Below are 20415 nucleotides of genomic sequence, written 5' to 3'. Positions count from 1 at the left end.
TAGAGTCCAGAAATCTATCTTTCCTTAAATATATTCAGTGACTTGGCTTCCGCAGCCTTCTGTGGTGGAGAATTCCATATGGTTCACCACCCTCTGAGTGAAGAAGTTTTTCCTCATCTCAGTCCTAAATGGTCTACCCTGTATTCTGAGGCTGTGACCCCTTGTTCTAGATCCCCCAGCCAGAGGAAATATTACCCCTGCATCCAGTTTGTCCAGCCTTGTCAGAATTTTATATGTTTCAGTGAGATCTCTTCTCATTCTTCTAAACTCCAGTGAATATAGGCCTAAAGAAGAAGTCCATGTCCATATTTAGTAATACCTGGACAACATTCAGTCATGGGCTAATAATTGGCAAGTAACATTTGTGTCACACAAGTACCATCCCCAAGAAGAGAGAACCTAACCATCTCCCCTTGAAATTAAATTATCATCGCTGAATTCCCCCACCATCAACATTCTGAAACTGAAGTGGATCAGCCACATGAATACTATGGCTACAAGTGCAAGCTGGGGATCCTGCGGCAAGTAACTCCCCAAAACCTGTCCACCATCTGCAAAGCACAGGTCAGGAGTTTGGTGGAATGTTCTCCACTTGCTTGGGTGAGTGCAGCTCCAATAACAATTGAAGCTTGACACCATCCAAGACAAAGCATCTTGCTTGTTTGGCACCCCATCCCCCAACTTAAACACTCACTCTCTCCAAAACAAAAACAGAATTACCTGAAAAAACTCAGCAGGTCTGGCAGCATCGGCGGAGAAGAAAAGAGTTGACGTTTCGAGTCCTCATGACCCTTCGAGTTCTGTCGAAGGGTCATGAGGACTCGAAGCGTCAACTCTTTTCTTCTCCGCCGATGCTGCCAGACCTGCTGAGTTTTTCCAGGTAATTCTGTTTTTGTTTTGGATTTCCAGCATCCGCAGTTTTTTTGTTTTTAACTCACTCTCTCCACTACTTAACGCACACTGCCAGCAGTGTTCACCACTTACAAGATGCACTGTGGCAACTCATCAAGACTCCTTCGACATCACCTTCCAAACCTGCAACCTCTACCACCTAGAAGAAGGGCAGCAATGCGTGGGAACACCACTACCTGCAAGTTCCCCGTCATACATCATCCTGACTTGGAACTATATCGCTCTTCTACTGCGCTTGGTCAAAATCCTGGAACTTCCTTCCTAACAGCACTGAGTGTACTTACAACACATGGACTGCAGCAGTCAACAAGGCAGCTGTTCACCAGCCCCTCAAGGCAATTTGGGATGGGCAATTAATGCTAGCCTAGGCAGTGAAACCTACATCCCATGGACAAATAAATAAAAAGAACTAATCAAAAATTTGGTTTAAAAGGTTCGTTTTAAAGAAGGCCTTGGAGGTGGAGCAACTTAAATATAAAAGCAAGCTTTCATTATAGTGTTTCCTGAACTCTGGAGGCCCCAAAGTGCATTACAACCAATGAATGACTTTTGATGTGCAGTCACTGTTGTGCTGTAAGAAATGTGGCAGCCAGTTTGTGCATATCATGTTTTCACAGCATTGTAATAATGACCAGAAAATTTGAAGTAAATAAGGAGACAACTGCAGAGGAAGTGATTACTTTTTTAAAGCTTTCGAACAATTAAGATGATAGCTTAATGAATTTAACAAGTTAGTGAGTATCTGAGGTATAATTCAGACTCTGTACAGCTGACCTCCTTGCTGTAATGTTTATTATATACATCACTTGTCTGTAGCCGCACTTAATGCAGATACAGTGCTTCTATGAAGTGTTTTATTCAGAGCTGCAATGTGGTATGTTTTTTCAATGTTGTTGGCCGAGGGAATAAACATTGGTGAGGACTGGAAGTGGGTTCCACATTAAGGAGTTTAGGCAGCTGGCAGCACAACTGCTGATGGGATGGAGGAAGGAATGCACAAGAGACCAGGGTCAAAGGAGAGTTTTGGTGCTGGAAGTGATTAGAAATGGGAAAGGACAAAGTCCATGAAGTGATTTTAAACACAAAGATGAAAATCTTCAGTTTGAGACATAGGGGGAGCCAGGAACCTATCTGCCCTAAAAGACTATCTACTTTAATAATCTGCATTGTATGTATATAAATTCTACTGTGATAAAATTATTTTTTGTAACAGGCCTGGGGAAATTGGCCATCATTTCCTTTTGTGAGGCTGATTATAAAGCTCCAGTATATCCATGCGAGTAGTAGAACTGACCAAAACAGCGTGTTGCACATGTATAACATCTTTGCAATAGTGCCAGTTATGGTTTAGTGGCAGCACTCCCATCACTTCTAAGCCAGATGGTTGTGGGTTCAAGTCCCACTCCTGGGACTTGAGTATGAAATGCAGGCTGAGACTACAGCAATGAAGGGGTGCTGTCTTTCAGATGTACTGTTAAACTAAGGCCCTCTAAAGTAGACAGAAAAAAAATTCCATGGCACTATTTTCGAAGAGGATTAGAGCAGTTTTCCCCCATGTCTTGGCCAATGTTTATACCTCAACCAACACTCAAAACAGACTGTCTGGTTATTATCAAACTGCTGTTTATGGGATCTTGTACAGATTGGCTGTTGCATTCTCGACATTGCAACAGTGACTAAATTTCAAAGGTACTTAATTGGCTTTTAAGCTCTTTGGAATGCCCTGAGGCTTTGAAAGAAGCAGCATAAATGGAAGTCTTTCATTAGTAAATGTCCCAAGGTACTTCACTGAGGTGTAACCAAAAAAATCTGAACACTGAGCTAAAGAAGGCCCCAGCTGTAGTATTGCCCAATTTTGGACATCACTGTTCAGGAAGGATGTGAAGAATTTGGAGTGGGTACAGAAGATAGTTACTAGAATGGTTCCAGGGACCATTCCCTCTGAAATGGGATGGCTTACAGTTAAGTGGATCAACTGGTGAAGCTGGAATTGCTTTCCTTGGAGCAGAGAGAAGAGTTGATAAAGATGTTTAACATTATGAAGGGTTTATTTGCACTGACTCTAATGTACTATTCTTTGATTCTATGATTTGAAGAGGGATGATTCAAAGCTAGGTCAAAGAAATGGTTTTAAGAGAGTTGGGGAGGAAGGTTTTAGGTAGAGAATTGCAACATTGGGCAAAGGCAGTTGAAGGCCAGACTGCCAGTGGTGAGGTGAAGGGATGTGTACAAGAGGGTAGAGTGAGAGTTGGGGCAGATGCCAATGGTGAAGGTAAGGGGTGTGTACAAGAGAGGTTAGAACATAAGAAATAGCAACAGGAGTAGACCATTTGGCTCCTTGAGCCTGCTCTGCCATTCAATAAGATCATGGCTGATCCTGTGTTTCGATTTCCACATTGCCATCTAACCTCAATAACCTTTGCCTAACAAGAATCTATCTACCTCTGCCTTAAAAATATTCAATGACCCTGCCTCCACCACCTTCTGAGGCAGAGAATTCCAAAGTTGCACAGCCCTCAGAAAAAATTTCTCCTCACCTCTGCCCTAAAAGGGCAACCTTTAATTTTAAAACAGTGCCCCCTAGTTTTGGACTCACCCACAAGAGGAAACATCCTTTGATGTTCACCTTGTCAAGGCCGTTCAGGATCTTGTATGCTTCAATCAAATTATCCCTCACTCTTCTAAACAAGCCCAGCCTTTCTTCATGAGACAAGCCACTCATTCTAGGTATCAATCTAGTAAACCTCCTTTGAACTGTCTCCAATGCATTTACATCCTTCCTTAAACAAGGACATCAAAACTGCACACAGTATTCGATATGCGGTCTCACCAAGTGCCCTGTGTAACTGAAGCATAACATCCTTACTTTTATGTTCTATCCCTCTCATAATAAAGGATAGCATTCCATTAGCCTTTTTAATTACTTGTACCTGCATACTAACTTTTTGTAGCTCATGTACTAGACCGCCTAGATCCCTCTGCACCTCAGAATTATGCAGCCATTCTCCATTTAAGTAACACTTTGCTTTTTTGTTCTTCCAGCCAAAGTGAACAACTTTACGTTTTCCCACATAAAACTCCATTTGCCAGATCTTTGCCCACTCACTCAACCTATCTATATCCATCTGCAACCTCATGTCCTCTTCACAACATACTTTCCTACCTATCTTTGTGTTATCTAATAATTTAGCTACCATGTCTTCACTCCCCTCATCTAAGTCATTGATGTAAATCATAAAAAGTTGAGGCTCCTGTGGGATGCCACTTGTCACATCCTGCCAAACAGAAAAAAGACCCATTTATGCATACTCTCTGTTTTCTGCCAGCCAGCCAATCTTCTATCCATGCTAATATGTTACCTACCACACCATGCGCTTTTATTTTCCGTAATAGCCTTTGATGTGGCACCTTATCAAATGCCTTTTGGAAATCCAAGTACAGTACGTCTTCAGGCTCCCCTTCATCCATTGAGCATGTTACCCCTTCAAAGAACTCCAATAAATTGGTTAAACATGATTTTCCTTTCACAAAACCATGCTGACTCTTCCCAATTGCCTTGAGCTCTCCTAAGTGCCCAGCTATAACCTCCTTAATGGTCGATTCTAATAACTTGCCCACGACAGACGTCAAGCTAACTGGCCTATAGTTTGCTGTTTTCGGCCTCCCTCCGTTCTTGAATAGAGGGGTTATATTTGCTACTTTCCAATCTGATGGGATCTTTCCAGAATCTAGCGAATTTTAGAAAGTTAACACCAGCATCAACTACCTCATTAGCCACCTCTTTTAAGACCCTAGGATGTAGTCCAGCTGGACCCGGAGACTTGCCAGCCTGCAGCTCCGCCAATTTGGTCAATATTGTTTCCCTAGTGATTTCAATTTCACCAAGTTCCTTTCTCCTGTTCACTATCTGATTTGCAACTATTACTGGAATGTTTTTTGTATCCTCTGTAGCAAACACAAGCAAAATATTTGTTCATTTCCTCTGCCATTTCCTTATTATATACTATTAACTCCCCACTGTCACTCTGTAGAGGACCATCACTCACTTTTTTCCTTTTTAAATACCTGTAGAAACTCTTACTATCCGTTTTTACATTCCTAGCTAGCTTCCCTTATACTCTAATTTCTTTCTCCTTTTTGGTGATGGGGAGGGGCAAAGCCAAGATGAGAACGACTAGTCTTTATTCTTTCATGGAATGTGGGCATCTCTGGCAAGGCCAGTGTTAGTTGCCCTAATTGCCCTTGAACTGAATGGCTTGTAGGACGTTTCAGAGGGTAGTTAAGAATCAGACACATTGCTGTGGATCTGGAGTCACAGGTAAGGGTGGCAGATTTCCATCCCTAAAGGACATTAGTGAACCAGATGGGTATTCATGGTCACCATTAGTGAGGCTAGCTTTGTATTTCAGATTTATTATTTGAATTTAAATCCTATCTTCTGCTTTGGTGGGATTTGAATCCATGTCCACAGAGTATTAGTATGTGCCTCTCGATTACTCACCCATTACCACTATCTTCCCCTAATGCCCAAATTGCTGGAGGATACCTATAAAAGCCATATCCCAAAAAAAATGAACGTTCAAATTCAACGTAACTGAAAATGTAAAAAGTATGTTGAGGTGTGCAACAGATATTTGTGCAAAAGCCAGTTGCTATGAGCATTCATAATTCATTTGTGCATGTACAAGATAAATGGTTGATCCTGTTTTCTTTGATTTGGGTGAATTACTGTGATCCTAGCGATTGTATTTAACATAGCCCCCTTGAGACTATTTTGCAAATGCAAGTACAGTGATGTTATACATCATTCTTGCTAGTAACAGTTTTGAAACTTGCACAATGTGAAGTTTATCCTTGTTACCTAGTCTCTTGAGCTCTGCATGTGATAGACCAGGGATACAATTTGCTTCATTCAATTTAAAACAAAAAGACAATTTAATATAAGAAATAGGAGTCTGGCAGAGCAGGCTCCAGGCGCCAAATGGCGTTCAGCAAGATCATGGCTGATCATCTACCTCACCTCTGCTTTCTCACTCTATTTCCATATCCTCTGATTGCCTTGAGGTCCAAAAATTTATCGATCTTGGTTTTGAATGTGCTCAGCAACTGAGCATCCAGAGCTCTCTCGGGTAGGGAATTCTGAACGTTCACAACCCTCTGAGTGAAGAAATTTCTCTATCTCAATCCTAAATGGCCAATCTTTCATCCTGGGACTTTGACCCCTAGATCTCGTGTCTCCAGTCAGGGAAACAACCTCTCCATATCCACCCTGTCAAGCTCTCTTTAAGATTTCTGGTATTTCATAGGAATTTGGGGTTACATCTGTCAGAGTCCTTATAGCACAGAAGGAGACGATTTGAGTTCATGTGGCTCTCTGTAGACAATCTGTCTCATTGCTCCATTCTATCCCTCTACCCCTTTAGATTTATTTGTCTCAAGTGCCCATCCAATTTCCTTTTGAAGTCATTTATTGTCTCCACTTCCACCAACTGTGTGGTCAGTGAGTTCCAGGTCATTAACACTTGCTGCATAAAAAATTCTTCCTCATATTCCCCCCTGCAGCTCTTGCCCAAAACCTTAAATCTGCATCCTGTAGTCTCCTTGTACCATTAGCTAAACGGAACAACTTTGTTGTGTCTACCTTATCTATGCCTTTCTTGATCATATACACCTCTATCAAATCTCTGCTCAATCTCCTTTGTTCCAACCTCACCTTTTGGCTAAAATCCCTCATCCCCATACAATTCTGGTAAGCTTCTTCCGCACCCTCGCAAGGGCCCTCACATCCTTCCTGAAGTGTGGCAACCAGAACTGGACGCATACTCCAGTTGTGGCTTAATTGGGGCTTTATACAAGTTCAGCATAACTTCGCTGCTTTTGTACTCAACACCTCTTTTTATGAAACCCATGATCCCATATGCTTCGTTAACAGCTCTGTTTTGGGTGCTTTGTTGCATGCTGGAAGAGAATCTCTTGGATGTCTAGCTCTGCTGGCTTAATTTCTATGTACTGGAGAGAATTGCTGGATAGTGTCAATTGTCAAAGATAAATCATCCTGGTTTGGATGGATCACTTAATGTGTTAAGGCACATGGGCAACAAAAGCCTAATTGGTTGCCATGTTGCAAAAGAGGGAGACTTAATCATTTTTGATTGTTTAATGCAATAGGGACTTCAAAGCAAAGAAGGGACAATAACTATTGCCCTCAAACTAGGCTCAGAAGTGACCATGTGCTTGCCAGGCAGTTGTATGAGCTGTAGCTGATAATTGTTCTGGGAATTTGAGTTCACATCATTTCACAATTGATATTTCTATTTTAATGAATCAGATTTGTAAAATCTAGATTATGACACAAGTGGGGCATGACGTACACTGTTGGTGTCACTTATGCATGTATCAGAGGATTGGAGTTTTCAAGATGGCTTGCACATTATTCGGTGAGCTTAAAAGGAATTTAAGCAGTTTATTGCTCGTGTAGTTCACATTTTGGTTCATAAGATTGTGGCAATGGTCCTTCACACTCGGCACAAAAAGTGTATTTGGAAAGTGCCTGCATTATAAGAAGAGACCGAACTTGTAAAATATCTTGTCACACCCTCAAAATCCCAAAGTGCTTCACAACCAATAAATTACTTCTTAAGTATAGTCATTGTTATGCAGTTAAATATGGCAGCCAGCTTGAGCTCGTCAAAGTCCCAGACACTTAAAAATAGATTACCTGATAGTTTATTTATTAATGGTTTTAGTTGAGGGAAGGATGTTGTCAAAGGGCTTTAAGAGCTGTTCCTGACCTTTAGCTTGAAGTATGGAATCTTTTATGCCCACTAAAGCCCTTTACCTGCTTAACTTCTCTGAAAGATGGCAGCTCTAACAATGTCGCATTTCCTCGCTACTGTCAGAACTGTTAGTGTAGATTATGTACACAAGTCCTTGGTCAGGCTTGAATCCACAATGTTCTGACGGGCAAGAATGTTGCAATTAAACTAAGCTATTACAGTAACAGTAGTGAGGGGTTATTCTGTTTTTCTTCAAGTTTTATTCAATTTATTTATTTCAGCCTTCTTCAGGTGAAGATCAAATGTCTGTAACGTAATGGAAAGTGTCAGAAATCTTGAGGATGAAACATTTCCAAGCTTTCTGTTGCAGTCTGTGAGAGGCAATAGCAGTGAAATGCTGGAAAATGTCACAGTTTCTTCAAATTTTGGACTCCCTGTGGCAGCGTCAACAGTTGCTAAAAATAAATCTGATTCCAGCAACAGGTGAGCTGTATAACCATGTGCATTTGTTTCACTTTGTTTGTAAATGGCTTAATTGTTTTTAAATTTAAAGGGAAATTTCAACCTGTTAAGTGAAAATGCTAATACCATTAGTGAAGGACCCTGGTTTTGAGAGTTTTGAACCTGGCTGTACGAGTTATTAATCATATTAGTGACTGTCATTCCAGCTGGCGCTCAGGGTTTAACTGTAGCACTTTAAAGTAGGTGCTTGAGATTTGTATGAGAACAGTGTTATCTCGACAGTTTGTCTTGAAGTTGGGGTGAGACTCTGAGCAGTACTAAGTACTCTATATTGACACAATAGCACTGTAGTCTTTGAGCCAATGCTGCATGAATAATATGTACAGTAAGATAACACCTTTTGGGAACAATTAACATTAAATGTTGCAAGTATAATTCAATATAAAATTTGGGTGATGTCAAAAACCATTAACTTTATCTCTTTTACTGAGCATTGAAATAACACATTATTCTTATTCAAATGAATATCAATTTTTATGTAACCTCCATGTAAATTCATATAAATTTCTTTCAGAATTCCAGATATTCAAACTTCATACTTGGAAGAAGGAAGGTTTTCCAGAGCGGAGACACATCCATCTGATGTTTCGAATTCTGAAACCTGTAAAATATTTGCACTTAGTTTTAAAGATGAACTGTAAGTATCTGGTCCTTCCCATACTTTGAAAATTTCAATTGCAGAAAAAGCTGGTGGAGTTGATGATGAAGAAATAGTAAGATTTTAAGGGGTGTCTTAAAAGGTGGATATGGAGGACGGGAGGTTCAGGGAGGGAATTCTGTGCCAAAATTTCATATATTCGGGAAAGGCCCCAGCAGATTGGAAAACCTCAAATGTTAAACCTCTATTCAAGAAGGCAGGCAAACAAAGCAGAACACTTTAGGCCCATTAGCCTCACATCTGTCATTTGGGAAAATGCTAGAATCCATTATTAAGAAGGTGGTAGCAGGCCATTTAGAAAATCATAATGCAGTCAGGCAGAGTCAACATGCTTTTATGAAAGGAAAATTGTGCTCAAAAAGTTTGAGTTCTTTGAGGATGTAACAGAAGAGTAGATAAAGGGAAACCCTGTAGATGTACTGTATTTGGATTTCCAAAAGGCATTCAATTAAATGCAACAAAAGGTTACTTCACAATATAAGCTCATGGCATTGAGGGTGATATATTAGCATGGATAGGGAATTGGCCAACTAACAGTAAACCGCATCAGGATAAATTTGTCACTTTCAGATTGGCCAATTGTAATGAGAGGAGTACCGCACTGATCTTTGCTGGAGCTCTAACTATTTACAATCTTCTATTAATGACTTGGAGGATGAGACTGAGTAACTCATAACTAAACTTGCTGTCGACAAAAATAGGCAGGAAGCAAATTGGAGGATACAAACTGTCTGCAAGGGAATGTAGTTAGGTTAAGTGATTGGGCAAAACTTTGGCAGTTGGTATATAATGTTGGAAAGTTATCTACTTGTTGAGATTATCCATTTTGGTGGGAAGAATAGAAAAACAGAATGTTGTTTAAATGGAGAGAGGCTCTAGTATAGAAAGATCTGAGTGTCCTTGTACACGAATCACAAAAAGCTAGCATGCAGCTACAGTAAGTAATTAGGAAGGCAAATGAAATGTTGGCCTTTATTGCATGGGGGAACAGAGTACAAAAATAGGGAAGCCTTGCTACAACTGTACAGGGCATTGGTGAGACCACAGTTTAGAGTACTGTGTATCGTTTTGGTCACCTTAAGAAGGGATATACTTACATTGGAAGCAATTTGGAGAATTTACCAGGCTGATTCCTGAGGTGAATGGGTTGTCTTATGAAGGAAGTTTGAGCAGATTATGCCTGTATGCGTTGGAGTTTAGAAGAATGAGAGAGAATCTTATTGAAACATCTCAGATTCTGAGTGGGCTTGAGAGGATATTTTCCCCTCACGAGGAAAGGGGGAAATCTAGAATTCGGGGGCACAGTTTAAAATTGGGAATGAGGAGGAATTTCTTCTGAGGGTCGTTAGTGTTTGGAATTCTCTTCCATAGAAAGCAGTGAAGACTGGGTCATTGAATATATTCAAGACGTAGCAAGACAAATTTTTAATCTACAAGGCATTTGAGGGTTATATGGGGGCAGGCAGGAAAGTGGAGTTCAGGCCAGATCACCCATAATCTTATTGAGTGGTGGAGCAGGCTTGATGGGCCAAATGGCCTTGTCCTCCAACTTATGATCTTGGCACCTTGACAGTTGATGGCATGGTTGTGAATGATGGGATTATTTAGAGTCAGGGATGTTCAAGAGGCCAGAATTGTAGGAACCCTTAAAGCACTAAGGAGGATTTTGGGCTGGAGGAGATTAGAGATGGGGAGGGATGAGGCCACAAAAGGGTTAGAGCTCAAAAATTGAGGCATAGCTTAACTGGGGGCCAATATGTCACGGTTTAAAGCTAAGAAAAGCTAAATTTTTTAATTCATTCATGGGATGGGTCTTCCCTGGCTGGGCCAGCACTTACTGCCCATCCCTAGTTGCGCTTGAGAAGATGGTGGTGAGCTTCCTTCTTGAACCACTGCAGGCCATGTGGTAGGTACACCCATAGTGCTGTTAGGAGTGCCTCAAAAAAAAAACCTGAAATCTTACTATCCTCCATAATGTTACTATATTTTGAAGTTTTTTTTGTGTTATTTGCAAACTTTTAAAAAATGTACTGAAGTTCAGATTGTAATTTGCATCAAACTATACCAAATGCCAAACCCTGATGAACTGTACTTGATAGTTTCCTCCGATCTGTTGATGATTAGTTTCTACTGTCTGTCTCTTGGCATATTGTCACATCTTGGCCACATTGCCATTTACCCTTTAATCTTGTGGGATTTAATTTTGCTTACAAGTCCATGACTTTGACCAAAAATTATGACCAGCCAAGAGGGTTTTACCAACTTGTGTCAGGAGTCTGTGAAGATGAACAAAAGACACTTGACAATTTCTTGAACTGCATAAATTAGATGTTATTTTGCAATGCTCAGAGCCAATGTTTGGAACACTAATGGGAAACCAAACCCCTGACGGTTCTGAAGCTTTAAAATAAAATTTCTTGGTTGTATTAACAATTAACTTAAATTCTATTATTTGACCATAATCAAAACTCAGATGCATATCAATTTACTCAGCTGCCAGATTGAAATCTATACTCCTGTACTTTGTAGAAATAGCTAACAGAAACCAGAGCAGAATTCCATTATCTGTAGCTACAAAACAAAATTCAATGAAATAGCCAAGAGTTCTTTGCATTGTACCCAATGTGTCACCTCCAAGGCTGCCTCAGATACGCAATCATAAATAAAGATATTCATTTCACTGTGGTCTATAACTGTTCTCAAAGAACATCCAAATACATCTAGTACATTTAAAATTTACCTGAAGAGTACCATTGGCATTCATCATGCTAGGTGCTCTGCCTAATATATTTGGGAGTGAGGTAAAGTGAGGAGGAAACATTAGGAGAAGAATTTAATATTTTGCTTGTAGTAGAAGTAAACAGATTGAACCTATGATAGTCCATATCTTCATTTTACAATATAAATGCAACGCATTTTAAAATATTCCAAACTGATGAGTGCATTTTCTACTATTAGAATTTTTTCTGTTTCTTTTACAGAGAACATGTTGATGACTTCCTTGATGCTCACTGTATTCCTGATGTCACGGAAAAGCACTTGGATGAATTTAGTTCTTCCTCAGAAGTAAATCCACAACATGCATTATCAGGGAAATATAACAATAGACAAGATGCCAAATTTGGATTATTGTCTGTTGGTAAACTAAATGGTATGTATGAACAGCCATTCTGAATATCTCTGTAAAATTTGAGAAAATACTCGAGCGTAAAAGGTTTTCTTGAAAATAAATAGTGGATTGAATTAGCAAATTCATTCAAATTAAATTAATTGAAATTGAGTATGCCATTGTACCCACATCTGGATCTGAATTAAGTGGGGAAAATTGATTTATTAGTAAAGATCAAATTAACTCAATCATTTTATTCTGTTTGAAATGCATACTTGGAAGTGGACAAAAATATAAATAACTCATTTTCAATTACATGTGGACCCATGTTATTTACCATGACATTGAGAATTTTAAAAATCTGGAAACAGAAAGTAAATCAGAAAATAAAAAAGATTGGTTCAAAGAAGCCCTTTGGCAAAGGAAATCTGTCTTCCTTGCAGGAGGTGACTCCAGCCCCACATCAACACAACTGACTTATAACTGTCCTTTGAATTGGTCTACCAAGCCACTCAGTTGTATCAAATTGATTCAACACCTAATGGCATTGTAGAACATCTGCACTACACAGGCTGCAGCAGCTCAAGGAAGTGGTCCACTGCCACCTCTGAGCAAGTAGAGATGGCCACTACAGACCAGCCTTGCCAGCAATGACCATCTCCTTAAACACATTCAAAATACATGTCATTTTTTTTTCAAATTTTTTGTTTGCTTAAATTCACTGTTTACTTTTGCAGAGACTCCTCCTGGGTTGGATAGTTTGACTGACAGCACTAACAATAAAGCAAATAAGGTATCTGCAACCAAAATATATCATTGTTGTACTTATTGAATTATAACTTATTTAAACTAAAGTTTGTTAATTAAAATTATCTAATCATTCAAATGCTTTTGATCACTAATTGCCCACTTGGAGTATTACTGAATATTCCAAATGTTTTAGAAAATGTAATTATCAGAAGTAGATAAATATCTTTCTGAAACTTCATCTTGCTTTATAAAGCACCTGTGACAAACATTTGAAATACTGTAAATGAATTTGCAAGTTGCTTTGCTTAACTCAGTCAGCCCAAGAACATTGCTACAAGAATTCCTCATGATAGTGTCCTTGGTGCAGTGATCTTCAGCTAATTTGTCAATGACCTTCCCTCCCAACATAAGATCAGAAGTGGGATATTGACTGATGTTTAGTGTTCAGGGGATGAACAGCCAGCAGTCATGCTCCATATCAGTACCAAGAACGTAGGTACAGAGTGCATTGTGGTCCTGTAGCAGAATTTAGGGAGCTAGGAAAGAAACGAGCAAGTAGGACCTCAAAGGTAGTAATCCCAATATTACTCCCAGTGCCACATGCTGTTGAGTGTAGAAATAGCTTGGAGCAGATGAATGTGTGGCTGATGAGATGATGCAGGACAGAAGGCTTCAGATCCTTGGGGTATTAGGACCTGTTCTGGAGCTCTATAGGCCTGATGTGTTGCACCTGAACAGAACTGGAAAAGTGTCCTGACGGGGTGGTTCACTAGTGCTATTGGGGAGGATTTAAATTAACTTGGCAGGAGGATAAGAACCAAGTGGTAACATTAGAAAGAAAAAGCAAGATGCATAACGGTCGGGAAAGACAGCACTGGAGTAAGAAATAGTAAGGTATTAGGTGGGGTCAGAATAAGATGAAATACAATGAGATCTGAATTTAGTTTACTGTGTACTATGACAAGGAGTTATCCATAGTAAAAATAATTAGCTGGGGCCGGGTCAATTTCAATGGATTGAGAACAGACCTGGCCCAGGTAAATTAGAATTGAAGATTGACAGGCAAGACTTTAATAGAACAATGGGCTGCCTTTAAAGTGTTAAGGTACATGCCCATGAGGGTCAAAAATAAGACGAGCAAATACAGAATTCTATGGATGATGAACGGGAGAATAAGATGAAGCAGAAAAGGGGTGACTATGACAGGTTGATAATGCATGTGAGAACTAGGCTGAATATAGAAAGTTCAGAGGGGAAGTGAAAAAAGAAATGAGAAGCAAAGAGAGAATATGAGAAGAGACTGACGGCTAACATAAAAGGAAATCAGCAAGTGTTCTATAGGTATATAAATAGTAAAAGGAGAAGTGGTTCCGATTCAGAACTAAAAATGGGATTTACACATGGAAACCGAGGAGCATCACTGAGGCACACAATGAGTATTTTGCATCTGTCTTTACCAAGAAAGAAGAAACACTGGATGGGCTAAACACTGTAACAAAGGTGTTAATTAAGCTGGCTGTACTTAATTAAGTCACCAGTACTGGATCAGATGTATCCAAGGATACTGAGAGAAGTAAGGGTAGAAATTGCGAAGGCATTGGACATAATTCTTCAATCTTCTATAGATATAGAAGTGGTGCCGGAGGACTGAAGAGTTGCAAATGTTACACTCCGATTCAAAACAGGGTGCAAGGATAAACTCAATAACTACAAGCCTTATACCCTTTTATTTCTGTTTTCTCAATTCGTAAAACCTACCTTTTTTCACATTTACTATCAATTTTTCCCCTCATTTTCAAATTTCCTATATGACCCCAACATTTAAGTTATTTTAAAGTTGGATTAAAATTAAGGTGCACGGTATCAAAGGGCATGTGATTGTAAGGATAGAAAGTTGGCTACAGGACACAGAATAGAAACATAGAACAGTTATGGTGCGGAAAAAGACCATTCAACCCACTGTGTCTGTGCCAGCTAAAAGAGAAAAAAGAAACCAGCTACACATTTTAATCCCACTTTCCAGCACTTTGTAGCTTTGCAGGTTACAACACTTCAGATGTAGAATAGGATCAGTGGATTTTTTTGGACTGGAGCAATGGTGTTCTCTGGTGACATATTAAGACCACCAGCTATCTTAATGTATAATTTTTGTTCTTTTCAATGTCTGTCTGTTGCTCTTGTACCCTTTCATTCCTGCTATCTTGCGTTTAGTTTGAAAAAAACACTCATTTAGTATCTTTGCCATTCCTTGATCCTCCATAAGATTTCCTTATTTTATCCCAATCAAGTTTACCTTTTACTCTTGTAATTTATAAAATCCTTTACAAATTTTCATTGTTTCATACTACAGTAACTTTTTTGTTTCACCTCCATCTTTTAAACTCTGCTTGAATTTCTTTTGCATTGTTAGCACTAGATTGTCATATACTTCTAGTTTAATTTTAATGGCTCACCTCTAGCAATGAGAAGGATTGCCAGTTAAAAGTTTCAGAGCAAATTTCACAATTCTTTATGCGTTTTTTGGAACTAATCCTGAATTTGTAATAAAAACAAAAAAACTGCGGATGCTGGAAATGCCTGTTCTGAATTTGTAATAGTTGTTTTGTATATCACCAGGTTGATGGCACAAAGGAATCTGGGAACTCCCCTACTCTCAAACGAACAGATGAGGATTTGGGCACAAGACGATACAGTGACAGTCTAGCTAGTTTTTTAGAAGATGAAAGGCTGTTGTCATTGGCAAGCTTGGAAGACCAGTCCACAGGTACAGTGCACAGTACTGTTGTCCTGTTTCCCAAGTGACTGAGAGTACTGTAGTTAAGTATAAGGTGAAGTTGTTGAAAATATTTTAAAATTGAATCTTTTTTTAAAAAACAGATGAACTTTGGGTTTAATTTTTTTTTACAGTTTGAAATGTCCAAAACAATTTTTGTTCAGTGCACCAGGAATTCTTAAATGGCCTGAACTTATTTGCATTATTCAGAGAGAAAAAAAAAATTATTCCTCCTTTTGTATATGCTGAAATGTTATAGAATCTTGCAGCAGTGAAGTCCAATTGGTCCATTGTGCCTGTGCTGGCTCTCTTTGAAATAGCTTTCCGATCAGCCCCCATTTCCCCTTAGCCCTGCAATTTCCTCTCTTTAAGTATATATTCAATTCCTTTTTGAAAGTTACTATTGAATCTGATATTTCTACCCTTTCAGCCAGTGCCTTGCAGATTATAATGCTATGCTAAAAAAAGGTTCTTCTCATCCTTCTGGCTCTTTTGCCAATTACCTTAAATCTGTGCCACCTGAATATATTGACCCTTCTGCAACAGTTTCAGAATTACTGTATTATAATCTTCCATGATATTGTTCAACATGACTAAAGGTATGTGGAACATTCCTTGTTTCAGTCCTACTCCGGCCCCCTTCCACAACTCTTTCTCCGATACATCGATGATTACTTCGGTGCCGCTTCGTGCTCTCGTCGGGACTTGGAAAAATTTATTAATTTTGCTTCCAATCTCCCCCCTCCATCATTTTCACATGGTCCATCTCTGACACTTCCCTTCCCTTCCTTGACCTCTCTGTCTCAATCTCTGGTGATAGACTGTCCACCAATATCCATTACAAATCCACCGACTCCCACAGCTATCTCGACTACAGCTCCTCACACCCCGCTTCCTGTAAGGACTCCATCCCATTCTCTCAGTTCCTTCGCCTCCGTCGCATCTGTTCCGATGATGCTACCTTCAAAAACAGTTCCTCTGACATGTCCTCCTTCTTCCTTAACCGAGGTTTTCCACCCACGGTCGTTGACAGGGCCCTCAACCGTGTCCGGCATCCGCCCTCACGCCTTCTCCTCCCTCCCAGAAACATGATAGGGCCCCCCTTGTCCTCACTTATCACCCCACCAGCCTCTGCATTCAAAGGATCATCCTCCGCCATTTCCGCCAACTCCAGCATGATGACACCACCAAACACATCTTCCCTTCACCCCCCCTATTGGCATTCCGTAGGGATCGCTCCCTTCTGGACACCCTGGTCCACTCCTCCATCACCCCCTACTCCTCAACCCCCTCCTATGGCACCACCCCATGCCCAAGCAAAAGATGCAATACCTGCCCCTTCACTTCCTCTCTCCTCACCGTCCAAGGACCCAAACACTCCTTTCAAGTGAAGCAGCATTTCACTTGCATTTCCCCCAACTTAGTCTACTGCATTCGTTGCTCCCAATGTGGTCTCCTCTACATTGGAGAGACCAAACGTAAACTGGGCGACCGCTTTGCAGAACACCTGCGGTCTGTCCGCAAGAATGACCCAAACCTCCCTGTCGCTTGCCATTTTAACACTCCACCCTGCTCTCTTGCCCACATGTCTGTCCTTGGCTTGCTGCATTGTTCCAGTGAAGCCCAACGCAAACTGGAGGAACAACACCTCATCTTCCGACTAGGCACTTTACAGCCATCCGGACTGAATATTGAATTCAACAACTTTAGGTCGTGAGCTCCCTCCCCCATCCCCACCCCCTTTCTGTTTCCCCCTTCCTTTTCTTTTTTTTCCAATAAATTATATAGATTTTCCTTTTCCCACCTATTTCCATTATAAAAAGAGAAAAAGAAAAAAAAAATATTTATTTATTTATTTATTTTTAACATCTTTTATGCTCTCCCCACCCCCACTAGAGCTATACCTTGAGTGCCCTACCATCCATTCTTAATTAGCACATTCGTTTAGATAATATCACCAACTTTAACTTTAACACCTATGTGTTCTTTTGTATTATTGTTGTTGAAATCTTTTGATGATCTGCTTCTATCACTGCTTGTTTGTCCCTACAACCACACCCCCACTCCACCTCTCTCTCTCTCTCTCTCTCTCTCTCTCTCTCTCTCTCTCTCTCTCTCCCTCTCCGCCCGTCGCCGCCCCCCCCCCCCCCCCCCCCCCCCCACACACACACCTTAAACCAGCTTATATTTCAATTCTTTCTTGGACTCGAACTCAAGTTCTGTCGAAGGGTCATGAGGACTCGAAACGTCAACTCTTTTCTTCTCCGCCGATGCTGCCAGACCTGCTGAGTTTTTCCAGGTAATTCTGTTTTTGTTTTTGTTTTATGACTAAAGGTTCCGTTTTTTAAAAAAAACTTGTCCAGTCATAGTTGCTCCACTATTGGCCACTGTGCCTTTAGTGTCTTAGGCCCCTAGCTCTGGAAATCTATGCCTACACCTCGCCACCTCTTTACCTCACTTTCCTCCTTTAAGACATTCCTTAAAATCTTCCTCTTTGATCAAGCATTTGGTCATCTGACTTAATATCGTTATGTGGCTCAGTGTCAGATTTTGCTTTACAGTAGTCCTGTGAAGCGCCTTGGGATATTTCATTACATTAAAAGTACTATGTAAATATAGGTAGCTGCTCAAAAATGAATAATGCTTCAATCCTAACAGATGATGAGTTTGATGCTGAGGCATTTCGGGATGATAGACTGGAAGCTTATTTCAAACAGTTGGTCCCGCCAGGAATGCAAAGAGGTCACACTGAAGGACAAGAACTCCCTGAAGTCCATGCTGCACTTCAAGAAACCAGATGGCACCAGGTAAAGCTCAACAGTTCTGCCAGTGCACCACTTATCAATGTCAAAGGTTTCATCAAGTATAATGGTAAAAATAAAATTTTAATATTTTTTCATGAACTCCAGATGCAGCATTACAGCTTCATCCTTTTATTTAGGCTTGTGTGAATCAATAGGAGCACCTATCCCAAAAGAACTGGTGTTTTTTTTGATTATCATTTTCACTGCTTGTTTCCACCTTGGTTTAAAAATTTAATTGTATGGCCCAGAATTTCCTGAATTGCATTTATGCAATAATTCCTGTTAGTTCCTGTGCCAATCTTGTAAATGTGAATTTATGGCCTAATTTGCCTACACCGGAGCCTACAAACTTGCATAATTAAGGTTCAGATTCATCTGAACCAGTACCAGTATCATCCTAGATTTCTATATTTGAAATGGCCAGACAGAAACTTAAATTACTTGCTATTTAGCCTTGTCCAATAAAACATAATACACCTATATGGTAACATTTTTTACATCATTGAATATTTCTATAAATAATCAAACTTGTTAATTTAACTTTCCTTCTCCACTTGCTAAGTGCAACTAATTCAGAAAGCCCAAAATATGAAATTTAGAAAAACTGAAATGAATAGTAGAACGATTTGAATTTTTAAAAAATCATTCATATGATGTGGGTGTCACTGGCTAGACTAGCATTTATGCCCATCCCTAATTGCCCTCAAGAATTAGCTGAAGTCTGCCACCTAAGATGGTAGGGACCTTGGGAATTAGCTGAATTCTGCCATATAAGATGGTGGGGACCTTGGGATGAGGCCAAGTGGGATCCATCCACTGTGCGCTTCTGGTCGAAGGTGATTGCAAACACTTCAGCATTGTTTTCCACTTAACTGCTGAATTCCTAGATGTAATCTGACTGGTTACAGTAATAGCTGCAACATAACACCTAGCTATCAAATGTAACTCTTCAGTTTAACAAGTTGGAAGGGCTATTAACATTTTAGAAGTTGGTAAGAACAAGATAGAAACTTTTAGCTAGTGTATTCTGGTATCTGTAACAATTTATTTCTGACCAGTCATGAATCTCAGTACCACTCAGTTGACCATTGTGCATAATTCTCAAATTGACATTTGTATCATGTTGTTCACACCCCAGAATACTTACAATCAAGGAATTTTAATTGTGACCACAAAGGTAATGCAAGCAAACAACACCCAGGGTCCTAGGTGTTAAGTGACAGTAACAGCTAATCAAACCTTGTGCCTGGATATTTTGAAGTAGACTTAAGTTGGAGGTCGGCCAAACCTATCTCTAGTTGCCATTGATTTGCAAGTGAAGTTCATGCCAGGCAATGGCCACCTCCAACAAGAGAGAATCTAGCTGTCGCCCCATTACGTTCGCTGAACCCCCACTATCAACATCCTGGGGGTTACCATTGACCACAAACTGAACTAGACTAGCCATATAAATACCCTGGCTACAAAAGCAGTTCAGAGGCTAGGAATCCTGTAGCGAATAAGTCACCGTCTAACTCCCAAAGCCTGTCCACCAGCTACAAGTCAGGAGTGTGATGGAATATTCTCCACTTGCCTGGATGAATGCAGTTCCAACAACACAAGAAGCTTGACACAATCCAGGACAAAGCAGCCCGTGTGCTTGACACCCCATCCACAAACACGGACTCACTCTGCCACCACCGCACAGTGGCAGCAGTGTGTATCATCTACAAGATGTACTGCAGGAATTCACTAAGACTCCTTAGACAGCACCTTCCAAACCCACGACCATCAAGAAGGACAAGGGCAGCTTGGGAACACCAGCATCTGGAATTTCCCCTGCAAGCCACTCACCATCCTGACTTGGAAATATATCGCCGTTCCTTCACTGTCACTGGGTCAAAGTCTTGGAACTCCCTTCGTAACATCACTGCGGGTGTGCCTACACCACAGAGACTGCAGCGGTTCAAGAAGGCAGCTCACCATCGCCTTTTCAAGGGCCATTAGGAATTGACAATAAATGCTGGCCTAGCCAGTGAAGCCCACAATCTGAATGAATAATAAAAAAAATTATCCATCTTTACTGTTTTAGGGGTTAGTGAACATGAATTGGATTCCAATTTCAAGAAATT

At 40.3% G+C, this 20415-nt stretch overlaps 1 protein-coding gene across 1 annotated transcript in view; it reads left to right on the top strand.

Moving 5' to 3' along the window:
• The window catches only part of cep192 (centrosomal protein 192), a 161757-nt gene that overhangs the window by 27248 nt on the left and 114094 nt on the right, over positions 1–20415 (top strand). Inside the window, exons 11-16 of the mRNA XM_041189313.1 lie at positions 7986–8171; positions 8725–8847; positions 11850–12019; positions 12715–12770; positions 15344–15491; positions 18159–18307. Coding sequence (XP_041045247.1) covers positions 7986–8171; positions 8725–8847; positions 11850–12019; positions 12715–12770; positions 15344–15491; positions 18159–18307 — 832 coding nt within the window. The remainder of the gene's footprint in view (positions 1–7985; positions 8172–8724; positions 8848–11849; positions 12020–12714; positions 12771–15343; positions 15492–18158; positions 18308–20415) is intronic.

This window comes from Carcharodon carcharias, chromosome 6, assembly GCF_017639515.1.
Source record: "Carcharodon carcharias isolate sCarCar2 chromosome 6, sCarCar2.pri, whole genome shotgun sequence".
NCBI lineage: Eukaryota > Metazoa > Chordata > Chondrichthyes > Lamniformes > Lamnidae > Carcharodon > Carcharodon carcharias.
The sequence above is the reverse complement of the archived record's forward strand: the minus strand, read 5'-3'. Positions and strand labels throughout refer to the sequence as shown.